Source organism: Sorex fumeus, unplaced genomic scaffold (assembly GCF_029834395.1).
Source record: "Sorex fumeus unplaced genomic scaffold, SorFum_2.1 ptg000037l, whole genome shotgun sequence".
NCBI classification, from domain to species: domain Eukaryota; kingdom Metazoa; phylum Chordata; class Mammalia; order Eulipotyphla; family Soricidae; genus Sorex; species Sorex fumeus.
The window spans coordinates 39,001,629-39,024,791 of record NW_026606094.1 but is presented as its reverse complement, the minus strand read 5'-3'; the positions used below and the strand labels follow the sequence as shown (position 1 = coordinate 39,024,791).

Below are 23,163 nucleotides of genomic sequence, written 5' to 3'. Positions count from 1 at the left end.
GGTAAGGGAGAAAGGACAAACCAATGTTATCCTACACTACATAAATCTCTTATTAGAGATACCTGAGATAATATCAGTGAAAATAAACATTATTAACTAATTTTATACTCAAGACATATAGTAGATTTTCATTATTATACTAATTTTGTTAATAAACAGATTTTTAATAATATATATAATAATAGAGTACTTCCTTAATTCTAATGTTTGAGCTCATGCTAAATCTTTTTTAGTATGATCTAAAATTTTGGATTACTTATAAATAAACCCAAAAACTTCGTTCAAAAGAGCTTGTAGTGATCATGTTTGTTCACTAATAAATCTTGCAATTTTAGATTAAAATCATCTTATATTGCAGATAAAATAGCAGATATTAACAATATTATTTATATTCTAGGTACATAATACAAGAAATATGGCACAGGATATCCAGTGAGGATCTTAATAAATAAGATAATTTTTTTTCTGGTTTTGAATTCAATTTTAATTTATATCTTTTCATTTTAAAGCAGTAGGTCAAAAATACTAAGAAGTAAGACCCCAAATTTTCCTTCATTGCTACGAGATTTTTCTGATTGGGAAAAATATAATTTAAGCTTTTATCTTGCCCAAGTGAGAGACTGAAGGTAATTAGTACAAACTATCGTGTGGCAGAAATATTTATTTTATTTATTTTCATATTTGGGCTGGAGCAATAGCACAGCGGGTAAGGCATTTATTTGCCTTGCAAGTGGCCAACATGGCCGACTCGAGTTCGATTCCTCCGCCCCTCTTGGAGAGCCTGGCAAGCTCCCTGTGAAGTATTCGATATGCCAAACACAGTAACAATAAGTCTCACGATAAAGACGTTACTGGGCCCGCTCCAGCAAATCGATGAACAACGGAAGGACAGTGACATATTTATTCATTGGTAGTGCCAAAATCTAAAGCCAGAAACTCACACAAGCAAGGCAAGAGCTCTAACACTGAAGTAGCCCTAGTTTCCAAGACAGAATAAATAACAAGTCCATTTTGTTATATTAAGTACCTGAAATCAATAGCATTGAGCCCAAGCAGCATTCCAGCAAGCATATTTGCCTCATCACCTAAAACAATTGCTCCATCTTCATAAAATCTCCTAAAAAAACAAAATGAATAAATATATTACTATTAAAAAATAACTAAAGTTTCATCTAGAAAGTCATTTAAAATCCAAACTAAAAGAGAAAGAATTAAATTTCATTGTTAAAATAAAAACATACTTCAATCACCCAAGTATTTTTAGATTTTAGAAAACTAAACAAAACTTACTCTGTAACACAGATAAATTTTAAATATTTCTACTTCTCTTAAAAAGACTTCCCAGAGTGACTGCCAATGGGCCTGAGTGCCAACCACTTTCCCCCAACAGTGATGCAATATAAATGTAATCCAAAAGGGGGAAAATTTAAGGTCATTTATTTTGCCATATAAACTATTCTTCAAAACAATGTGGCTAATTTTTGGACTGAATTTTAAAAACTTAAATAGTTATGATTGCTTTTAGTACCTTGATGCTGGTAAAAGTAATTTAGTCTCGTTTGTCCCTTGGGGGCCACATCTAGAAGTTCTTGGGGCTACCCCTGGTGCTGTATGAGACAGAAACCTTAAACCCTATTTCTCCAATACTACTCTTTTTTTCTATATGTAGAATGAATACAACATATGTGTTTTCTGTAATTCTAAGGATTATTAATAAGAACTAGGAAGATGTGATTATTAGTGACTTCAATTAGCCTTTAACACTGCAATATTAATAATGGAAGATGGTTTCACAAGGTGGTCATATATGAATAAGTAGTCATTATCCTTATGACAAAAAATTGAATAAAATTTTTTCTTTATTAATTCATCTAAAGCCTCTGTTTTGGTTAATGTTCATCTATAAACATTTAAAGTTAAGACATTTAAAGTAAACATTCTGAAAAAAAATAAACATGGATCTCAGGTATATTTCCATGAAAATAATTAAATTCAATTTTTTGTAAATATTAAACTATGCAAAAACTAGTTTATGTTCAGTAACCAGGGATCACTAAATAGTTACATCTATCTATATTTTATGTACAGCAACCTATAAGGCCCCTAAAACTTAAGGGAAAACATGTTTTCTCTTAAAATTTTTCTTATATTTTCTTGCTTTCACATTTTCTTTTTAAAATTTTTTTGTTTTTTAAAAGAAACTTTTTTTAATTGAAAAATTTTCTCGCTTTTTTTTATATAAAGGGAAAGATTTTAGTTAATAAAATTTGTCTTGCTCTTTTCAGTTTCCATAAGTTTAGAAAAACTTCAAATATTTAGTATTTTAAAAGTCTCCAAGATTTCATATGCTCATGATCTCACAACAATTTGTTTGTAGTTTACCCCTGGCTCCACACTCAGGGAACACTTCTGGCAGGGCTCAGGGGACCATATGGGGTGTTAGGGATTCAACCCATGTTCGCTCCGTGGTGACAAGTGTCCAATTCGCTATTTTATCATGCCAACCCAGATAATCCTACATATTCAATTGTGATGTTACATAAAAACAGTTAAGATATTTGGACAAATCCATGTCTCTGAGATTTTGCCCCTTCCCCAGTGGCTAACTTAGCTGGTGAGAGCATATGTATTTTTTGAGTTCTGGAAGAACTATGATTCCAATAGTTTTAGACCATCAAATTCTATGGACCACATATGAAAAGAATTCTGACAACTGGAATTTAAATTCTAGGAGTCACTCATTATCTTAGTATTTTCCTGTAGAAGAAGATAGCTACTTTTTTTTAAAGTTCCCCATCATCTATCATGTTAAAGAACACATTTAAAAAGAATCAAATTAAAACTATTCTTACTTATTTCTAATGTTAACATTGTAAGAGCTGTTCGAAAGTACAAAAATAAACTGGTTTTAGAGACACCTTTGAAGTAAACAATGCTTATGCATTATTTGAATGAAATAGTCATCTTTAGTTTACTAATGAGTTATCAGGCTAAACAACCCAAGTGATATATTTGCTTTTATGAAATAAATAACTCAACTAAATTACATAAGCCTGATATAATAAAACAATCATCACTAGAACAGAGAAAATGACAGGAAACTTGAAGAGGAAGAACTAGTTTACATATCTGTTTTTTTTTATGCCAATGTCTTCACTGTTAGTCTGGTTAAGAAAAAATTATTCTTTCCTCAAAATATGCTTCTTAGTTTGATGTAACATGTAAAAATAACCTAATTCAGTAATTCAAAGAATAATGAATTGAGATGATCTGTAAACAACTTATTTCTATTATTTAATCAGACTTACATATACATTAAAGTGACAAAAGTTATTAAGAACAGTTAATTCTTTATTCCCTTAAACCAACATTCTATGGTTTTGACTAAAATCTTATTGTATCAGAACTTTCAATGATTTTAAAAGACTAAGTTTCAACTGCATCATTTTATCTCAAAGAAAAAATCTGAACATGACTAAAGTTGGATTATGTAACAAACACTACGTAAGAAATGAGCCAAGAGTAAAGCCTAAGATGACTAATACAATAATAGTAAGGTATACACTAAAAAATATTCCCTTTATTTTGATGAAAATATTTTTTGTTCTAAGGAAAATATTTTTATGAGAAGGACCTAATCAAAACAGTGTAATGAATTGCAAAAATGTATTATAAATAGAGAAAGTACCATGATGAAAAAATATAAATTGTCTAATTATTTGTGAATTAGACAGAGGCTTTTAAATTTTTTTCTACTCATGACCCTTTGTGCCCCCAAATTTTTTGAGACCCTGTTTATATAAAATAGGTATATAAAAGGCATAATACTTTTAATAAAAAATAAATTTATTTTAAAACCATTGCTAATGAGTTACATGATCCCACATCTGGACTCAAGCCACTTCTTAAACTGTTTAGAAGCTATCCATACACGCTAAAAAAAAAAAACCTTGACAAAATAGGAGTGAAAGGAACCCTCCTCAAGATAATAATGGCCATGTATAACAAACCCACAAATGGTATCATTCTTAATAGTGAACAACTGAAAGAATTCCTTTTGAGATCAGGTAGAAGACAAGGATGTCCACCTCTCCAATTCCATTCACCATAGTACTAGAAGTTCTGACTACAGCAATTAGGCAAGAAAAATAAAGGATTACAAATAAGAAAAAAAAACTTGGAAAAAAACACAAAAAACCTCAAATTATCACTATTTGCAGATGACATGATATACACAGAAGAACCTCACAAAAAAAGCTCCTAGAAACAATAAACCAATATGGCAAAGTGGCCAGCTACAAAGTCAATACACAAAAATCAGTTGCATTCACATATTAAAAAAAAATGAATCAGAAGGATAGAGTGACAAGGAGTTGCTCCCATTAAAATAGTATCCCCCAAAACATCAAGTATCTAAATAAGCTTAACAAAAGATGTGGAAATCTATTCCATTATAACTTTAAATCACGATCACGATCACGATCATCCTGTTGTTTGTCGATTGCCTCAAGCAGGCACCAGTAACGTCTCCTTCGTACTAGCCCTGAGATTCTAAATAGTGCTACATTCAAGGCTCTTTCAAGGTTAGGAGAATGAGACCCATCATTGTTACTGGTATTTGGCATATTGGGTACGCCACGAGGAGTTTGCCAGACTCTGCCGTGTGGGCAGGTTACATTTGATAGCCTGCCAGGTTGTCCAAATCAAGAATGAGATAATAAGATGGGATCTGGGTTTTATAGTTTCTTCCGGGAGCTGGGTTTTATAGTCTCTGGGTCTTGGCTGTTGATGGGATTACATGGTGCCGGGGTGGGGGGGTGGCAGTTGGTTGGTGTGACCCCTGCCTACTGGAAGATAGAGGATCTGGGTGGAGGATGCTCAGCCCCCATCCGAGCAGGCTTGGAGATCTCAGCCCCGGGACCCACATGCCTTTGTTTCTCTGCCTGTACCTTCATGCGTGTGGAGAGTGGTCTCAGCATGGTTGTGGCTGGTTCTGGAGGTCTTCGGCTGCCGGAGCTCTGCTCAGGGCATTACCTCATGCTTAATTTAAGAGATGACTTCAAAAGTTTCTTCTACATTAATATCTTTACACACTATAATAATTATAATAAACAACATACAAAACAAATCAAAGCAGTATGTAAGTAATACATACATACATCTCAAGAAAATGTGTTCAATTCAGTTAGTGAAACTATTTGAATAGGAACATAAATCAGGTGCTTACTATTCTAAAGTGTGTATCAAACCCAAATATCAGAGTCCAAAAGAAGATGACCTTAGGAAATGGAAAAATATTCCATGTTCATGGATCAGAAGAATTAATATTATTAAAATAACTATCCTACCTAAGCTATTATATAGATTCAATGCAATCCACATCCAAATTCAGATGACATTCTTCCAGAATCTAGAAAAACCAATAATAAAACTGTATGGTATCAGAAGAGACCACAAATAGTCAAAGCCACACTAAAAATAAGAAACTGGGAGATATTTCATTACTTGGAACTGTATTATAAAGCTATAGTGATCAAAACTGCATAGTACTGGAATAAAGACAATGGGTCATAATTGAATACCATTTGACAAAACCCCATATATATGAGCAGGAAATTTTTGACAAAGAAGTTGAGAACATGAAATGGAATAAAGATAGTCTTTTCAACAAATGGTAATGGGAAGATTGAATAGCTACGTGCAAGAAATTAAAGCTGGATCCAGACCTTACAACATAAACAACAGTCAACTCAGAGTAGATCAAAGACATTGAGATACAATCAGAAAATAGAAAGTACACTAAGGAAAAGATAGGCAAAACACTTCAAGATCTGAACCTAAAAGGTGCCTTCCATGATCTGATGCCACTAGCAAAGCAACACAATCAAAAATATACAAATGAGATTACATAAAGAGCTTCTACATGGCAAAAAAAAAATAAGACAGCTAGTTGAATGGAAAAAAATACTTGCATTCAACACATCAGATAAAGATTTGGTATCCACAAATATCAACCAAAAAGAAATTACAAAAACTCTATCAAAAATGGGGAGAGGAAATGAATAAACCTTCTCAGAGGAAGACAGGAGGATGGCCAGTATGCACGTGAGAAAATGCTCAGCATCACCTATCATAGTAAAAATCCAAATTAGGACAACAATGAAATACCTTGTCACACCAGTGAGAATGGCACATATCAAAAATAGTAGAAACAATCTATTGGCGGGAATGTGAGGGGAAAAGAACTCTCATCCATTGCTGGTGGGAACATTGTCTGATTCAAGTGCTGTGAAAACGGCATGGAGAGATCTCAGTAAATTTAGAATTTACTCAGCAACTCCATATCTGAGCATCTACCCCCAGGACATAAAAACACTCTCTCAAAAGGACATATGCACACCGTTATTCATTGCTGCATTCAGTGTAATAACTAAGGTATACAATCAACTTAGGCGTCCAATGACAAATGCATGGATTATGAAGATGTGGTATATAGATACAATGGACTCCTCTACAGCTACAAGAAACAATGAAATCGTACAATTTGCTGCAATGTGGTTAACTGGAAGATACCAAGTTGACTGAAGTAAGCCAGAAGAAGAAACACAAACACAGGATGATGTCAGTTATCTGTTGTGAGGACGAGGAAATGTACTGTAGTAAATGTGCCAAGGTCATCGTTGATCCCAGAGTGAGAGGAGGACAGAGAATGAAAGATATCAAGGGGTGAAGGAAAAAAAAAACAGAAAGTAATGAAGGAACAGGCAACAGAGCTTTCATTTATACCAGTGATATGAGTGAGTGGTATAGCCACATCTCCAAAATGCAGACTCAACAAAACCAAAAACATGAGATTTAATCTGCAACCACTGCAACTCTGTGATGTGCCTGTCAAGCTGGTAGGCAGAGAAGGGGGGGCGGGTGTTGGGGGGAGTGAAAATATGGGGATATGGTGGAAGTTGACAACTTATGGTGGGATTTGTGTTGAAATATTATGCCTACAACTCAACTATCAATAAAATTGTTAATCACAGTTCATTAATAAAAAATAAATAAAACAAGACAATTATTCAAAGAAAGAAAAATAAGCTAGGTATTAGACTATATTTTAAAGTAAGTTTTGCATTTTTGTTTGTTTTCAGGCGACACCTGTCAGTGCTCAGGAATTACTTCTGGCAGTGCTTGGGGAATCATACGAGATTCCTGGTATAGAACCTGGGTTGGCCTCATGCAATGTGGCTGGAGCGATAGCACAGTGGGTAGGGCGTTTGCCTTGCACGCGGCCAACATGGCCGACCCAAGTTCGATTCCTCCGCCCCTCTCGGAGAGCCCGGCAAGCTACCGAGAGTATTCGATATGCCAGACACAGTAACAACAAAGTCTCCAATGGAGACGTTACTGGGCCCGCTCGAGCAAATCGATGATCAACGGGAGGGCCTTTACCTTACCTTTACCACCATTCTGGCCTAAGGTCTATATTTTGAAAAGAAAGAAAGATTGTGAGAAATTGGTTGATAATACTATGCTCTTGAAGAAAAGGTTCCACTTTTTTAATATTAAAAGGCATGCTTAATTAATTTTTTTTGTATACTTTAATTCTAGACTGGAGCGATAGCACAGCAGGTAGGGCATTTGCCTTGCACACAGTTGACCCAGGTTCAATTCCTCCATCCCTCTCGGAGAGCCCAGCAAGCTACCGCGAGTATCCTGCCTGAACGGCAGAGCCTGGCAAGCTCACCCTGTCGTATTTGATACGCCAAATACAGTAACAACATGTCTCACAAGGGAGACGTTACTGGTGCCTGCTCGAGCAAATTGATGAACATCAGGAGGACAGTGCTACAGTGCTACTTTAATTCTAATGGAAAAGTCTCCATAATGCTTTCCTCAGTGTTCAGTCTATAGACTATTTTAAGGTTTTTAAGTACTTAAATAACAAACATTCTTTGTATGAGATATAAGGCACACTAGCAGCATAGATAATGTTAATAATGCTCAATATCTCACTTCAAACTTCCAGTTTTAAGAGTTCAAAGTATCAGAAAAAGTGCCAAATAAATAGCATATGCATTGTATGTGGACAATCCCAGATGGGTCCCAGCACCGTGTCCCCTGAGTACTACCAGAGGTCACTTCTGAACACAGAGTCAGGAATAGCCTCTGGGCTCTACCAGTGTTGCCCCCAAACAAAACAAAAACATAGAAAAAAATGAAAAAAGAAAAAATTTCTTCATCACATGCAGATTATAGCATTACAAATGTTAATACACTGACTGTAGCTCAGTAGTAGAGCATGTGCCTTACATTTATGAGAACTTGTATTAGATATCTGGAACTGAATGAATGAATGAATGAAATTTCCAATGAACTTGCTAGGGATATAATATTCATTAGTTATATTATCACAAATGTACACTAAATTTATACTATTTCTACTACAAATCAAGGATTGTGTTAGGTATTACAGTTAAAATGATGAACCAGTAAACATGGTTCCTCTCTATGGAGCTTATAGGCTAGGTGAAAAACAAACAAAAAGATAAGTAAAGGTTATCATGAGTAGAATAAGTAAAGGAATAGGTTGGAAAGGTAGAAAAAAAATAGTGGGAAATCAATTTTGAAAAAATCAATAAGAAAAGTGTTGCCTAAACAACAGGTTCACAGAGGTTGATCACATAGGGATTTGTAGGCCATACCACATTAGTAACTATGAATATTTATTGACTGCCAGTCTTAGATATCAGTGTTTCATATGAACTATATTAGTTCCTCCATTTTCTGCAGTTTTTCTTTCTACAGTTTTTATCCAGCCAAATGAGGACTGAACATAACAACATAATAACAATAAAAAATTCTAAGAGATCATACTCAGTATTTGTAACAGAAAACTATTATAATTTTCTATATTATTATTCCTAATTTCTTAACATCTAAATTATCTATTGAATTTTATTGCAATATATGGGGTTGGAAACTGCAGTTTCAGACATCCTCTAAGAACTTGCAAAGTATATCCCTTCAGATAAGAGGTATTACTACACCTTCTTTAAATAAACTATCAAATATTATGAAACAAAGATCAAGTGACTTTCCCCAAATCCCATGATTGTAAAGTGGTGAGATCTGGATTTGAGTTCAAAAATACATTTATTGAAGTCAATAATAAATTATAAAATGAATTTATAATTTTTTAAAAATAAATTTATTTATTCAATCACCGTGAGAGCAGTTACAAAGCTTTCGGGTTTAAATTTCGGTCATACAATGATCAAACACCCGCTCCTTCACCAGTGCATATTTTCCACCACCAAAAACCCCAGTATAGCCCCTGTCCCACACCCTCCCCCTACCTGTGTGGCAGATTGTTGACTAATATAATAGAAACATTTCCATATTTTCAATGGGAATTAACAAGAATATTAAAAGACTGGAATTTGAGATTACGTGCCAACTTTGGAACAAGAACAAATTTTGGAAACAAAAAATTAGCTTTCAGAATTATGAAATATAAATTTTTACAGCAATAACCTGGGCTGGAGTGATAGCACAGCGGGTAGGGCATTTGCCTTGCATGCGGCTGACCTGACCGACCCGGGTTCAATTCCTCCACCCCTCTCGAAGAGCCCGGCAAGCTACCGAGAGTATCAAGCCTGCATGGCAAAGCCTGGCAAGCTCCCTGTGACGTATTCAATATGCCAAACACAGTAACAACAAATCTCACAATGGAGACATAACTGGGTCCGCTCGAGCAAATTGATGAACAACGGGAGGACAAGTGCTACAGTGCAGTGCTACAGCAATAACCTTACATTTCTTGTGCAAGAGAACTCACTTCTTTACCTTCAGTTATAAAAACTTAAACTATTTACCTTCCTTATCCCTTATACACTTTAATACACCTCCAAATTTTTTAGAACAGATTTACTGAAGTACACAGTTCACATACAATAAGACTCATCATTTAAAGTATAAGTGATTTTTTTTGAAACGTGAAGCTATGACTACCATTAATTTTTAACACTTTCCCTTTTTATAAAAAAGAGACCATGTGCCCATCAATAGTCATACTCCAGTTCCCTCTCCTTACTAGTCTACCCACACAACCACTAATCTACTCTGTGTAGTTTTACTTATTTTGACTTAGTCATAAGAATAAAAGCAAAATTATTTGGTATTTGTGACTGGTTTCTTTGACAAAATGTTTTCACAGTTTATCCCTCTTATAGTGCCTATCACTATTTTATTCCTTGAAAAAACAAGGTGATTTAAACATGACACTTGAAAAGTATCTATATTAATTTATTATAGAATAATTTATACAAACTTAAAAATATTTTAGATTAATCTGTAGAGAAGTAACTCTTTACATGTCCCTATGCTTATTTGGTATACATTATAGCTATGTACAAAGTCGTTACACAATTGTCCTTGATTTTATAATAATAATGGAAAAAACATTGAAATTCTCAAATAAAACAAGTGCACAATGAGCTTTAAGTTGTTCTTCTATTGTTGTTAATCTGTGAAAGCAAAATAACTTACATCAAATAAAGACAGGAGCTAAGTAAGCATACTACTGATGGAGAAAAGGGATGTTTCCACAGAACCAGTATTTTCTTTATCACATCTTCCTTTAATTTCAACCAAAACATATAGCCATGTATTTAAAAAATAAATATGCTTATGCACCAGTGCCTATACACCACTTTCATTATATTATATACAATAAGGAAGAGGGAAGGGGAAATGAAAGAAGAGAGAAACTTCTACAGTTGTATTCAGAATATAGTGGCAATAAGTTGAAACTTTCTAACTGAAATGTCTTTTTATTCTTGAGCAATAGAGTTCTGTAATAAAACAGGGATGCTCTCATTTTTTGAAGTCAAGTAGGATACTCCATACTGCTTGCTACCAAAACACCTCAATGATATCTGTACTGTATAGCCAAATCTCTTTTATTGATTGTCCTTCAAATCAGTAAAATCTGTTTTATTGATTGGCTGTCCTTCAAATGGGTGACTGTCCTTCAAATGGGAATCTGATTGCCTCATGACAAAGTGTCATTCACGATAGACTTTCATTAGTTTATTAAGTGGTTTGTGCCTAGATTTCAAACCTGAGGACAATTCTGCCACATCACCTTCATTAAGAAGAATATGACTGTTGATCTCTGTCTGACTCATGGTAAGGTCTGGTATCTCCTTAACTGAGCACCACAAAAAAGGCACCACATCAAATAATGATACAAGCAAGTACCAGGAGAAGCAAAGCACTCATTGCTTTTCATAGCTGAATTAACATTCCTCAGAATGGAATGTATATTTTATTTATTCATCAGTTGATAGACATTCAGACTGTTTTCACTTTTTACTACTGTGAATACTGATGCTATGAAAATATGCATATACATATTTTAGGAATCTTTTTTCAGTTTTATTAGTGATTTTATCTGTGCTGCTGGTCCATAAGAAAATCTATGGTGATTTTTTTTCAAACCAGCAAAGTCATTTTACTTTTGCATCATCAATATATGAGGACTCTAATTCTTCCACATCCTTATCAACTCTTTTCCATTATGTGTCTTTCAATAGCAATTAACCTATCTGCTATTGTATAGAGTGAATATATAATGGTGTCTCCTTATGATTTTGATTTGCATTTTCTTGGTAGCTAATGCTATTGAGTGCATTTTTTGATCATCTTCAGAAAAACACCTATCCAGGTTCATTGCGTTTTTTTTTTCCCTTTTGATTTTGGGTCACACCAGGCTGTTTTCAGGGATTACACTTGGCTCTGTGCTCAGAAATAATTTTTGGTGGTACTTGAGGGACCATATGCAAGTGCCAGGAATTGAACTAAGTTTGATCCATGAAAGATAAAATGCCTGAACTCCAATACTATTTCCCTATCCCCTTTTTTCTACTTTTTGATGGTGCTCTTCAAAAATACAAATTTTTTTCTAATTTTTAATGCAATTATGTCCTATTTATATACTTTTCTTTTTTGTTACTTATGTGTTTAGTATCAGACTTAGCAAACTGTTGCTAAACATAAGATCATAAATCATGAGTACATATATCAATGTTAAGTTTTAAAAGTCTTAACTTGTGGCTAAAGAATTTTAAAATATTTGTACAGAATATAAAGAATTTTAAAATATTTGTTGAGGCAGTAGTCTGCAAAAATATTTGGGGGCATGAAGGTGGGTTGCACTGGCTGTGCTCAGTGCTTACTCCTGGCTCAGCACTCAGGGAACACTCAACCATATGCAGTGCTGATGAATAAACCAGGTTGGCAGCATGCAAGACAAGTGCCTTATCTCCTATACTATCTCTCTGTTTTAGCAAGCATTTTAAATTTTTTATTTTATTTATTTATATATTTTTGCTTTTTGGGTCACACCCAGTGATGCTTAGGTATTACACTTTGCTCTGAAGTCAGAAATCACTCCTGTTGGGGCACAGGGGAGAATATGAGACATGGGATACAGGGGCTCAAACCCAGGTTGGCCACGTGCAAGGCAAATGCCCTACCTGTTGTACTATGGCTCCAGCCTCCAGCAAGCACTTTTTAATGATGTTTATTTTTTCCATATACACAATGAAAAAAATAAACAAATTCATATTAAAATTCCTTGTTTTTTTAAAAAAATTGATAATTTATCTCTAGTATTCTTTTCTATAATTTAGGGGGAAAATTATAAACTCATTCTTTTTCACTTGTGACAGCTAAGAAATTCTTGAGTCTCATTTTGTATTTTAACTGCTATTAATATCAAAAGAGTAAACATCTCTTCTAGTACAACTTTTTGTCATAATGAACAAATGTAGTACAACTGCCATGTAGCAAACAAACCAGACAGTTAGCTGTATCTCTATTTTATATTTTCCCTATTATTTCAAACTCTTACCAGAATATTTTCCATCTTACTTCAAATGTGATATTTGTGCTTATTAGCTTAACTTTCCTAATTGTTAGGGAGTAGGGAGATACCAACTCCAAGCTAATTAATTCTGTTTCTATCTTACTTCTCTTTGTCTAAGTCTTCCCAGCAACCTATCAAAAACAATTCTCTTCATCAGGAATTCTATTTTGATTCTGCCAACTTTCAAACTCTAGTTACTTCCCAGTAACACCCCAGTCACTAAACCATGAAACCTTTCAAGGATTTTTACCAATTGCTCACCAAGACATCCTTTACTTTAACAGAAAGATCACATTAATTTCCCAAGATATTTGGAGCCATCGATATATATACTCCAAGAAGACTCATTGTATTTGTGTCCCCCACCTCCTCCAGCCAATCTCATCTTGGAGTTTCACTGATTAGTACTTTCAAGCTTGCCTGTCTTAGTTCATGTAGCTCCTCCTTCTGTATTGGGGTAAACACTTGTATTACCATGTTCAAGGACGTCATTACTCCTTATCTGTGAAGTGTAGAACAAGAAGAAATCACTTGATTCAGATACTCTCAAGATTCCTAGAGGATTAGAGATCATTTCTCATTGTTCTACAAGCACTTATGTCAGGGAGCATCCAGACAAAAGGTAAGGTATAACTATTCTTTCCAATAATCTCCCTGTATTTTATCACCCTCAGCTTCCAAATATATGGCTAGAGATTTTACTTATAATTAAGAAATGGATTTGATTTAAAAAAATAAAGTTTTTTTTAAAAAAAGGCTGTCATTTTTTAACATTTTTTTTTAAAAAAAGTAACCTTTAAAAAATAATTCTAAATTTTAAAGGAACTCCTTCCTTCCTTTCGTGGAAACTAAAGGACTACTAAATTCATATTTAAATACACAAACATGTTTCTTTGTGTAACTTATAAGTCATATTTCTATCTGGATAATGGATATTCATATTCTTACAATAATATTTAAAAGAGCTGAATCATTTCCTTTTTTTAAGTAAAAAGGATGTTTAACACCTAAGAACAAAACAAAAACATTTTCCTTTAAATATTTAAACTACTCATTCTAAAATTAATCTATTCAAAAATCATTTCTCTCTCAATTATCTAAACTAAAAACATCAACCACATAATAATATTATTATTAATGTTTTTGTTTCTATCAAAAGAGGTAATCAAAACTAGAATGCAATATTGTTACTATGTAGAAGATTATTATTTAAATTAATCTGGGCTTTAATATGTAGAGATTTTATGTTTCATCTATGAGAGTTTAACACTTTTTTTCCAAGTCTCAGTATCCTCAATATTTAGTGTCTTTTATAATTAAACTTACTTGCCAGTGATGAAACAAATGTTTCATTTCATAGGGCTCATTTCAAATGTCTAGAATTTATCATCATCTCACCATAATCTCTAGAAACAGCCTGAGCAATATAATGCTTCTAAAGAGTTCAAAAAATTCTTATCAGATTTACTTTTTCCAAATTTAGTTATTTTAGTTAAAAGTCTAACTTGATTGTATCTGTGCTCATGATCATATCTGTATTTACCAAGATGTTTTCTCTTTTATTGCCTAAAAACAAAGAGGTACCTAGAAATGCTTTTGTTTATACTTGCTAATTAAGCTAAAACAGATATTATAATAAATGTTCAGATTTTCTGAAAATCCAAAGTATCAAATACTGCATCAAAACATGGAAATTAAGATATCAGATATGATTTCTTTGTATCTATGCCAAATTTTCTGTATCAAAATTATTTTTTAAGTTTTTACATTGCTTCTCTTTCATAAATTTAATAAGTGAGGCAGAAATAAGCATGGTAAATTAGAAACACATAAGACGATGCAATTCAATTGACTTTTCATAAAGAAATGTTACCTAATTTGATTACTATTAATTACACAATTACACAAAAGTATTTAAAACAGGAAAGGTAGTATAGCAACTGAAGAACTTAATTATAATTTGTATTTAATATTAATTTTCATTTATAAAGTGCTATATGGGTACTTCTAGGATACTACATTAAAGAGTATATGTCCAAGGTATTTAAATTACCATTTTCACTTGAAATGCTTTCAAAACAAGAATTAGTTAAAAAAATTTTATAACAATAAATTAGTAGATCAGAGTTAATAGGACTGATTGCTTTCTTAATAGGAACTTTTTTCTATTGTCACAGATTTAAAAAGTCCTATTCTTCACATGACATATTGTGTCAGTTCTTGTTTATATAAAGCAGAAAAACAACATTGGTACAGACTGCCCTAAAAAGACATTTAAGGCACTGGTAATTATAAATTAGGGAAGTAGATTCACTTAAAGTATGTATGAGTAAAGAGAATAAATTCTTGTGGTGTGAAAATAGGTAGAATGCTATTGGAATTTCATAGTAATGTTTTGGCTTTTTTCAATTGGTCAAGGAAAATCTGTGAAGAAAATAAATTTTAATTGTTGAAATATTTGGATTATAAATAATTCAGGAATAAGATATCATAGGCATAACATGAAGCATGAAATGATAAATCAAGATAAATGCATGTTTAGTTAACAAATTATATTTTCCTGAGAAGACAGTGGATTTATGTGAGCAGTATAAAAGGGAGGAAATAAAATAATTGATGACTTTAGAAATGAAGTGAGTCTTCATTCTATTCTTATTTCTAAGTCTTTATCTGACTTTCAAATATATACTTGAAAATAAAAGTCTTTTAAACCTGGTTGTCTTGAAGTCTCTAAGAGCTGTAGAGATGTATTCAGATAAATGTTTCTCCATGAGTGCTACTCTGATCCAGGCTCTACCCTAAAAAGAAAAATAGAAATAAATACTTTAAATTAGAATTAAAACTATTTCCCAAAGTATTAAAATTTTTTTTCTCCACCCCATATGGGACTCAAACCCACAATCCCCAGCTTAAGAGGCTAGTGCCTTATCCATTAGGCCATTGGGGCTTCATGTGCTACAGTGCTTAAAAATTTAAGCATTTTAATATATAAGGATAACCCATCCAAAATATACTATATATTAAGATATTAAAAACATGATATATAAATATATATTTATTACACATAGTAGATATTTTTTAAAGTATTTGTAGAGAATGAATCATAACATACAAGACATAATACTCCAATGTCCCAAGTCAGCATGCTAATAAAAATTTAATCTCTTATAAAACACGAGGGGAGAAAAGGTGCATTTTTATTAATAAAAATTGACCACTCTGAGGTTAGGGAGATAGCTCAAAGAACTGGAGCATGTGTCTGGCATGCGCGTTCAATCCTCAGTAGTGCTTCATCCTGCCAAGCAGTGCAGTGTGGACCTTGAAGATTTCCCCCCCACACACCCCCTAATTCTGCTAGGGTCCGGTAGCACAGATGGACCCTGTACTTCTTGAATACTTTGTAGCATCCCTTCCACAAAAAATAATCACTCTGAGCTGGAGAGATAGTACAGTTAGAAGGGTGCTTGCCTTGCACCCAACCAACCAGAGTTCAGTCCCCAGAACCATACACAGAGCCAGGAGTATGTCTTGAGCAGTACCTGGTGTGGCCCCCAAAATACCTTTTTTAAAGGTAAACTGTAAATATGTAGAAAGAATCATTATTTAGAAAGGTTTAAAGCTCTAATACACCAAACTCTGACAGGAAGGATCAAAAAGTAGTCAATCTCAGGCAATGGTCAGTCAACCAGGGCGTTGTTACTGGGAAAAAGCAGTATTATTACTGGAAGGAAGTAGCATTAATGCTGGGAAATTACAGAAAGACATGGTTGCATACAGCAAGCCAGTTAATGTACCTAGCAAACTCAGTTCTCCTTTTTACCCTGCCTATGGCTTAACTCATTATTCTTCCCAAGCAAGCTCAGAGAAAACTATAATTACCTGATAAGAATAAAAAGAAGAGACAAGCAGTTGTTCAGTAATCTCAAGATTCTCTCTGATCTGGCTAAAAACTCCGAGGACTCCCAAGTCCTGGATTGAATCAAATGCTACAATTTCACCAATGCAGAAACGGAAAACTGTTCTCCAGAGAAAGTGAGACACAAGTGCCTGTTATGGCAAGATAAGAAACGTGTGGAGGAACAGAGAGATAGTTCAGCCTGCAGGGTGCTTGCTGGTATGATGCCAACCTGGGTTGGATCCCTGATACATCATATGGTTCCTTGAGCACCCCCTGAGCACATATCCCTGAGCACAGAGCCAAGATTAAACACTGCAGGGTATGGCTTCTAAATAAAAATCAAAGAAATGCGGGGAGAGTCCTGTTCTTTGGTTTAGTAATTTTAATCTGCACAAAACTGGGCTGCACCTATTCTTCCTGTCCTTGTATATTTGTGGACGTCTCTGTTATACTGTGATAATAAATTGGGCCAATTTTTAATGGTTTCTTTTGTTTCAACAAAAGACCTTACACTAGAACAGAAGACAAACAACTTATAAAGGTGGTTGAGATCATTAAATAGGAAAATAGCAAACTACATTTGAAATATTTAGGCTGTCTCAATTAGATAACTGTGAATTAATGAGTTTTTTTGGGGGGAAATTATCAACACTTCTTAGGAAAGTTATTAAAAGAGGTTGTAGAGATGGTACAGTGGGTAAGATGCTTGCCTTGAACATAATGGACCTGAGTTTAATCTCTAGCACTCTATATGGTCCCCCAAGACTGCCAGGAGTGATTCCTGAGTACAGAACCAGGGAGGAAGCCCAGAGCACAGTCAAGTGTGGCCCCCAATTTTTTAAAGTTATTAACACATGCTTGGCTCTGTTTTAATAGTTTAAAATACGCTACATTCTTAATCCTCCAAAGAATTATGCAAGCTAGGTCACAATATTATTTCTACATTAATATAGAGGGAAACAAAAATAGACACAATTAGAAGACAAGAAACTCATCTTCTCACCAGCTGCCCAGTCCAACCTATTATTTAATACTCATGGGCTTTACTTCCCCTCATGTTTCAAGGATAAACTATAATTACTTAAGAAAAAAGAATGAACAAAAATTTAACATTATACACAAGAGCTTTCATTCATAAAAGTTGAAAGAACATGATAAATATATAAGCACTGTAGCACTGTCCTCCCATTGTTCATCGATTTGCTCGAGCATGCCAAGTAACGTCTCCATTGTGAGACTTGTTGTTACTGTGTTTGGCATATCGAATACAACATGGGAAGCTTGCCAGGCTTTCCCGTGAGGGCGAGATAATCTCGGTAGCTTGCTGGGCTACCGACTGATAGAGGGGCAGAGGAATTGAACCTGGGCCGACCAGATCGGCCACGTGCAAGGCAAACGCCCCACCCGCTGTGCTATTACTCTAGCCCATTTATGTAACATCTCTAAAATCAGCTTTATCACTGCATTCATCTCCTCACACTTGAAGGAGTTTGTTTCAATCCCAGTGTTTACTTTCAGACTTAAAATTCCCCCTGACTCTCATGTAACAATGGAAGCCCAATAGCATAGATCACATCGTTTCTCTAGCACTCGAGAAAGGCTCCGGCAGAGATTCAAGTGTTCACAGAAGACACCTATGAAGCAAAAGTTCCAAACTACTGACTTCAGACTGCTGGATCAGACAGTCTGAGAGGAAATTTTGTCGAAGTTTATCTACAAATCATATGTAAGGTGTTCTTTCCCTCCTAATAAGACAAAAGTCTAGAGCAAAGTTCCCAAACTTACTTGGCATAAGTAAAAATAATGGTTAAAAAAAAAAGACCCCAAATCCCATCTGTCTTCTTCCAGTGAATAAACAGAAAGCAGCTCCAGTTGCACCTGAGGCTCCTATCACCCTCCTGAATCATGTCAGCAGCCCTCATGGGGGCAGTTATCATTTTGGGGAACAATGGTCTAAACAAATGTTTTTTACAACAGAAAACCCCATCTCAGCCACTAAAACACTACTGCAATAATTCACGCAGGGGGGTTACAACCACAAATCAGTACCTTATAGGAGTGCGACTCATAATAGACGCTGAATATGTTTCTATTGAGCCAGTGGCATAGAACAAAGAGTTTAACAGAGGCTCCCAAACTTCTTTTGGCCTACCACCACTTTTCAAAAAATATAAAAACAAAAATCACTCAGTGGCTCCTAGAAATCTACCTCCTTTGAGCAAACAGAGAGACAGCACCACTCCTCCTCACAGCTATGCCCCAAGCTACTACCATACAACAGCTCACCTAGTATTCCAGACCACCCTCGGAGGGCAGAGGGCATACTGTCCACTTTGTGTAACACTGCTTTCAACTCAAACTTAATTTTAAAACAATCCTGCAAGGGTAAAATTTTGAACTACAGATTAAATTGCTTATGTTAGATATCAGAATGTAATCTTTCCCCTTTCGAGTTAGTTTTTAATTGATGTGTTTCAAGTAACTTATCCATTCCATCTAAATTTTTATGTGTCAAGTTACTGATAATCTCAGAATTTTTAATATTTATACAGCTGGAAGCACAGTGGGTAGGGCATTTCCCTCGCATGCAGCCGATCCAGGTTCCATTCTTCCGTCCCTCTCAGAGAGCCCGGCAAGCTACTGAGAGTATCCTGCCCGCATGGCAGAGCCTGGCAAACTCCCCATGGCATATTCAATATGCCAAAAACAGTAACAACAAGTCTCGCAATGGAGACGTTACTGGTGCCTGCTCGTGAAATCGATGAACAATGGAAGGACAGTGCTACAGTGCAACTATAGAGCTTATATGGCTTCCCTTTTTTTGTTTCTGATATTGGTCATTCTTAATCCTTTTAAAATTTCTTGAACAGTTGTGCTAAAAGTTATCAACTGGATTAATTTTGTTAAACCCAACAGCTTTTGATTTCAATTTTTTTAAATTATTTTGTAGCTGTCTCAATTTCACTGAAGGTTATTTTCCTCTGTATTTTGGGCTTAATAGCTTAAGACAAAATGTTTTTAGCTTTTATTTATCTACTTAGTTATATTTTAATACACAAAATAAACAACCTATTTTCCTCTAAGCATTTTATATTCTCATATCACTTAATCACTTGATCACTTGACATCTCGTTACTCATCGATTTGCTTGAATGGGTACCAGTAACGTCTCCATTCGTCCCTGTCGTGTGCTAGTGTAGCCCAATGGTATCTGCTCGTTCTAGGAACATGAAGAGCCTCAAACCGATCGTTCAGGGTCTTGACAAAGAAGTCTGAACATCTCATAGGTGGGCGGCCACGCAATGTTTTGACATCCTGTGGAATCCAGCCAGTAACGGCTCTAGTCCAGCAGTCATCTCCTAATCTCATTACGTGTCCAGCCCATCTGATTTTCGATGTCTTGGAAAACGAGACAGCGTCCCTGATTCTTTTTTTTTTTAATGTATACATTTTTTTTTTATTAGTGAGACATCATGAGGTACAGTATGTCCCTGATTCTTGACCACCAATGGAGGTCAGAACTCCGGATTCTTTCTCTCATTTGAGTGAATCAGGTTACTCCAAGCATAGCTCTTTCGATTCTTGGGAGACCCGAATAGCGTTCTCATCCTGTTTTCGTAGGGCCCAGGTCTCTGAGGTGTTTGCTAATGCAGAAACAACAGTGGAATTGAAGAGATGTGCCTGGAGCTGGAGGTTCGTCATCCTCTTAGCTATTTCTTCAATGCTCTTGAAGGTGTTCCAAGCCACTCTCTTCCTCCTGCGCAACTCAGGTGCCAGGTCATTCGTCATGTTGACTTCTTGACCTAGGTACACATAACTGTTGCATTCAGAGATGTTCGTTCCATTGAGAGCGAATGGAATGTCAGGAATGAAACTGTTTCTCATAAACACTGTCTTCGTGAGATTCAGCTGTAGTCCGACCTTTACACACAAACAGTTGAAGTCGGCCAGCATTTGTGCCGCTTGGCTGATGTTTGGTGTTTTTAGAACAATGTCATCAGCAAAGCGTAGATGGTGTAGTTGCCGACCATCTATCTTCACTCCCATTCCTTCCCATTCTAGTCAACGCATGACGTTCTCGAGGGTGGCACTGAAGAGTTTCGGTGAAATGGTATCTATTGCCCTGCTGAACCTCTCTCTTGACGTCAGTGATCACTTCCCTGTAGAATGGTGAGATCCTGGTAGTGAATCCGTAATACAGCTCACGGAGAATCCTGATGTATTGAGTCTGAACACCCTGTTTGGCTAGGGTTTCGATGACTGCTTCCGTCTCAACAGAATCGAAGGCCTTCTTTAAATCAGTGAACGTTAGACAAAGCGGCATCTTCAACTCCCAAGAAACCTCAATGAGCTTGGTTATCATATGGATATGGTCGATGGTGCTGAATCCTTTGCAGAACCCAGCTTGCTCGCATGGGTGTCCTTCATTTAGTGTTCTGCCAATCCTATTCAGGATGACTCAAGTGAACAGCTTGTAAACAACAGGCAGATCGGGCAATAGTTGCCAATGTTGTATATCTCCCTTCTTGTACAGTAGTACAGTCCTGATGGTTTTCCATTGGGACGGAACCTTGCATTCAGACAGGTAGCACGTGAAGAGACGAGCCAGTGTATTGATGAATACCGACAGCAGATTCTTCGGGTGTTCGGGTCTGACCTTGTCTGGGCCTGGTGCTGTTTGCATCTTTACCAACGAAATGGCATGTCGGATTTTGGAAGGGAGAATATTGGGAATGACATATTCATCCTGCGGAATTTGGTATGTGGGCAGGTGGACGTGGCTATCGAAGAGATCATAGTAGAAGTCATGAATAATCTTCTTCATTGCCCTTCTAGAAGATGTGATAGATCCATCAGGACGTCGGAGGGCAGTCATCTTGGTCTTGTAGTTGGCAAAGGACAGGAGGGCATTGCGAATGCTTTTCCTGGCTTCTGCTGTATCTGCTAGCACTCTACTCTTCTCTCTTTGAGGTCTTCCTTTATCACTTCTCTGCACTGTTTTGAGAGCTCGGACATTCACTTGCAGTTGCCTGAGGCTTGCACCAAGCCATGTCAGCAAATAAGCTGAAGAGTTTTCAAAGACGGGCATCTTTTTGTGGCTATCTCTCTCTTGGCATTCTTTGCACAATCATGGAGGTTCTGAACCAGTCGATCGTATTCCTCGCAATGTTGTCAAGGACAGCATCTTCCCATGTTGCTGCAATAGTGCCAAAGAGCTCCCAGTTGGTGGTTGTTCTGGGAGTTCTCTTCTTTTTTTTTTTTTTTTTTTTTTTTTATAATTTATTTATTTATTGAATCACTGTGGGAAAAGTTACAGAGCTTTCGGGTTTAGGTCTCAGTCATGTAGATACCGAACACATTTCCCTTTACCAATACTCATTTTTAACCCCGAACCCCAATAGACCCCCACCTCCCACCCCTCCCAATTCTTATGAGGCAGATGAGTTCTAGTTAATACTCTATCTACTTTGACTAGATAGATTATTTCGATAGAAGATGCACAATTATTGTTTAGAGTTTACGACCCAACCCCCCCCCCCCCAAATCAGACATGCTGAAACAGCGTTGTGAAATGATTTGCTTTCTACAACTTGGTTTAAGAATAAAATGATGTCGCGCGGCCGCTATTGCGGCCGCGCGGTTTTGAATTTCTGCTATTTTACTTATTGACTCTGGAAGAATTTCTATTAAAAGTTAGCTAGTTAAGAGATTGATTGCTGTGCCCTGGAGTCGTGGCCGTGCCGGAGAGCCGCTCGTGGGGGGCAGCTGGCGACCTCGGTGGGGCGTGGGGGACGGCCCACAAAGCCCCCCTTCCCATGAGGTCCCCGCCGCTTCCCCGAGCCCGGCTCAAACCCGCTTTCCACAAGGCTCCCGTGCGGCCGCCATCTTTCTTTCCAGAGAGGAGCGGGCGGGCCGGTCAACGCCCTTCCCCCTCTGGGCAGGCTTGGTGGCGCGGATCAACACAAGTCCATTTGCTTTTCTGCTCCAAGCGGCTGGTTCTCTGTGCTAAGTCCTTGTGCCTCCGGGGCCGTGGCCGTGCCGGAGAGCCGCTCGTGGGGGACAGCTGGCGACCTCGGTGGGGCGTGGGGGACGGCCCACAAAGCCCCCCTTCCCATGAGGTCCCCGCCGCTTCCCCGAGCCCGGCTCAAACCCACTTTCCACAAGGCTCCCGTGCGGCCGCCATCTTTCTTTCCAGAGCTGGGAGTTCTCTTCTTAAACTTAAACTTTACAGCCCTTTCTCCCCGCTCCGTGAAGTAGAATTTTGCATGAAGGAGAAGGTGGTCCAATCCCGTTTGGAATTTTGGGACAACAGAGACATCAGTCAGGCAAAACCGTCGAT

At 36.4% G+C, this 23,163-nt stretch overlaps 1 protein-coding gene across 2 annotated transcripts in view; it reads right to left on the bottom strand.

Annotated features, from left to right (window-relative positions):
* Positions 1-23,163, bottom strand: part of RUNDC3B (RUN domain containing 3B) — a 146,856-nt gene that overhangs the window by 52,998 nt on the left and 70,695 nt on the right. For both annotated transcript variants that reach the window (XM_056118347.1, XM_056118348.1), the window contains exons 4-5: positions 15,638-15,723; positions 1,028-1,117 (exon numbers count right to left, since the gene is read on the bottom strand). In XM_056118347.1, the coding sequence (XP_055974322.1) occupies positions 1,028-1,117; positions 15,638-15,723 (176 nt within the window). The remainder of the gene's footprint in view (positions 1-1,027; positions 1,118-15,637; positions 15,724-23,163) is intronic.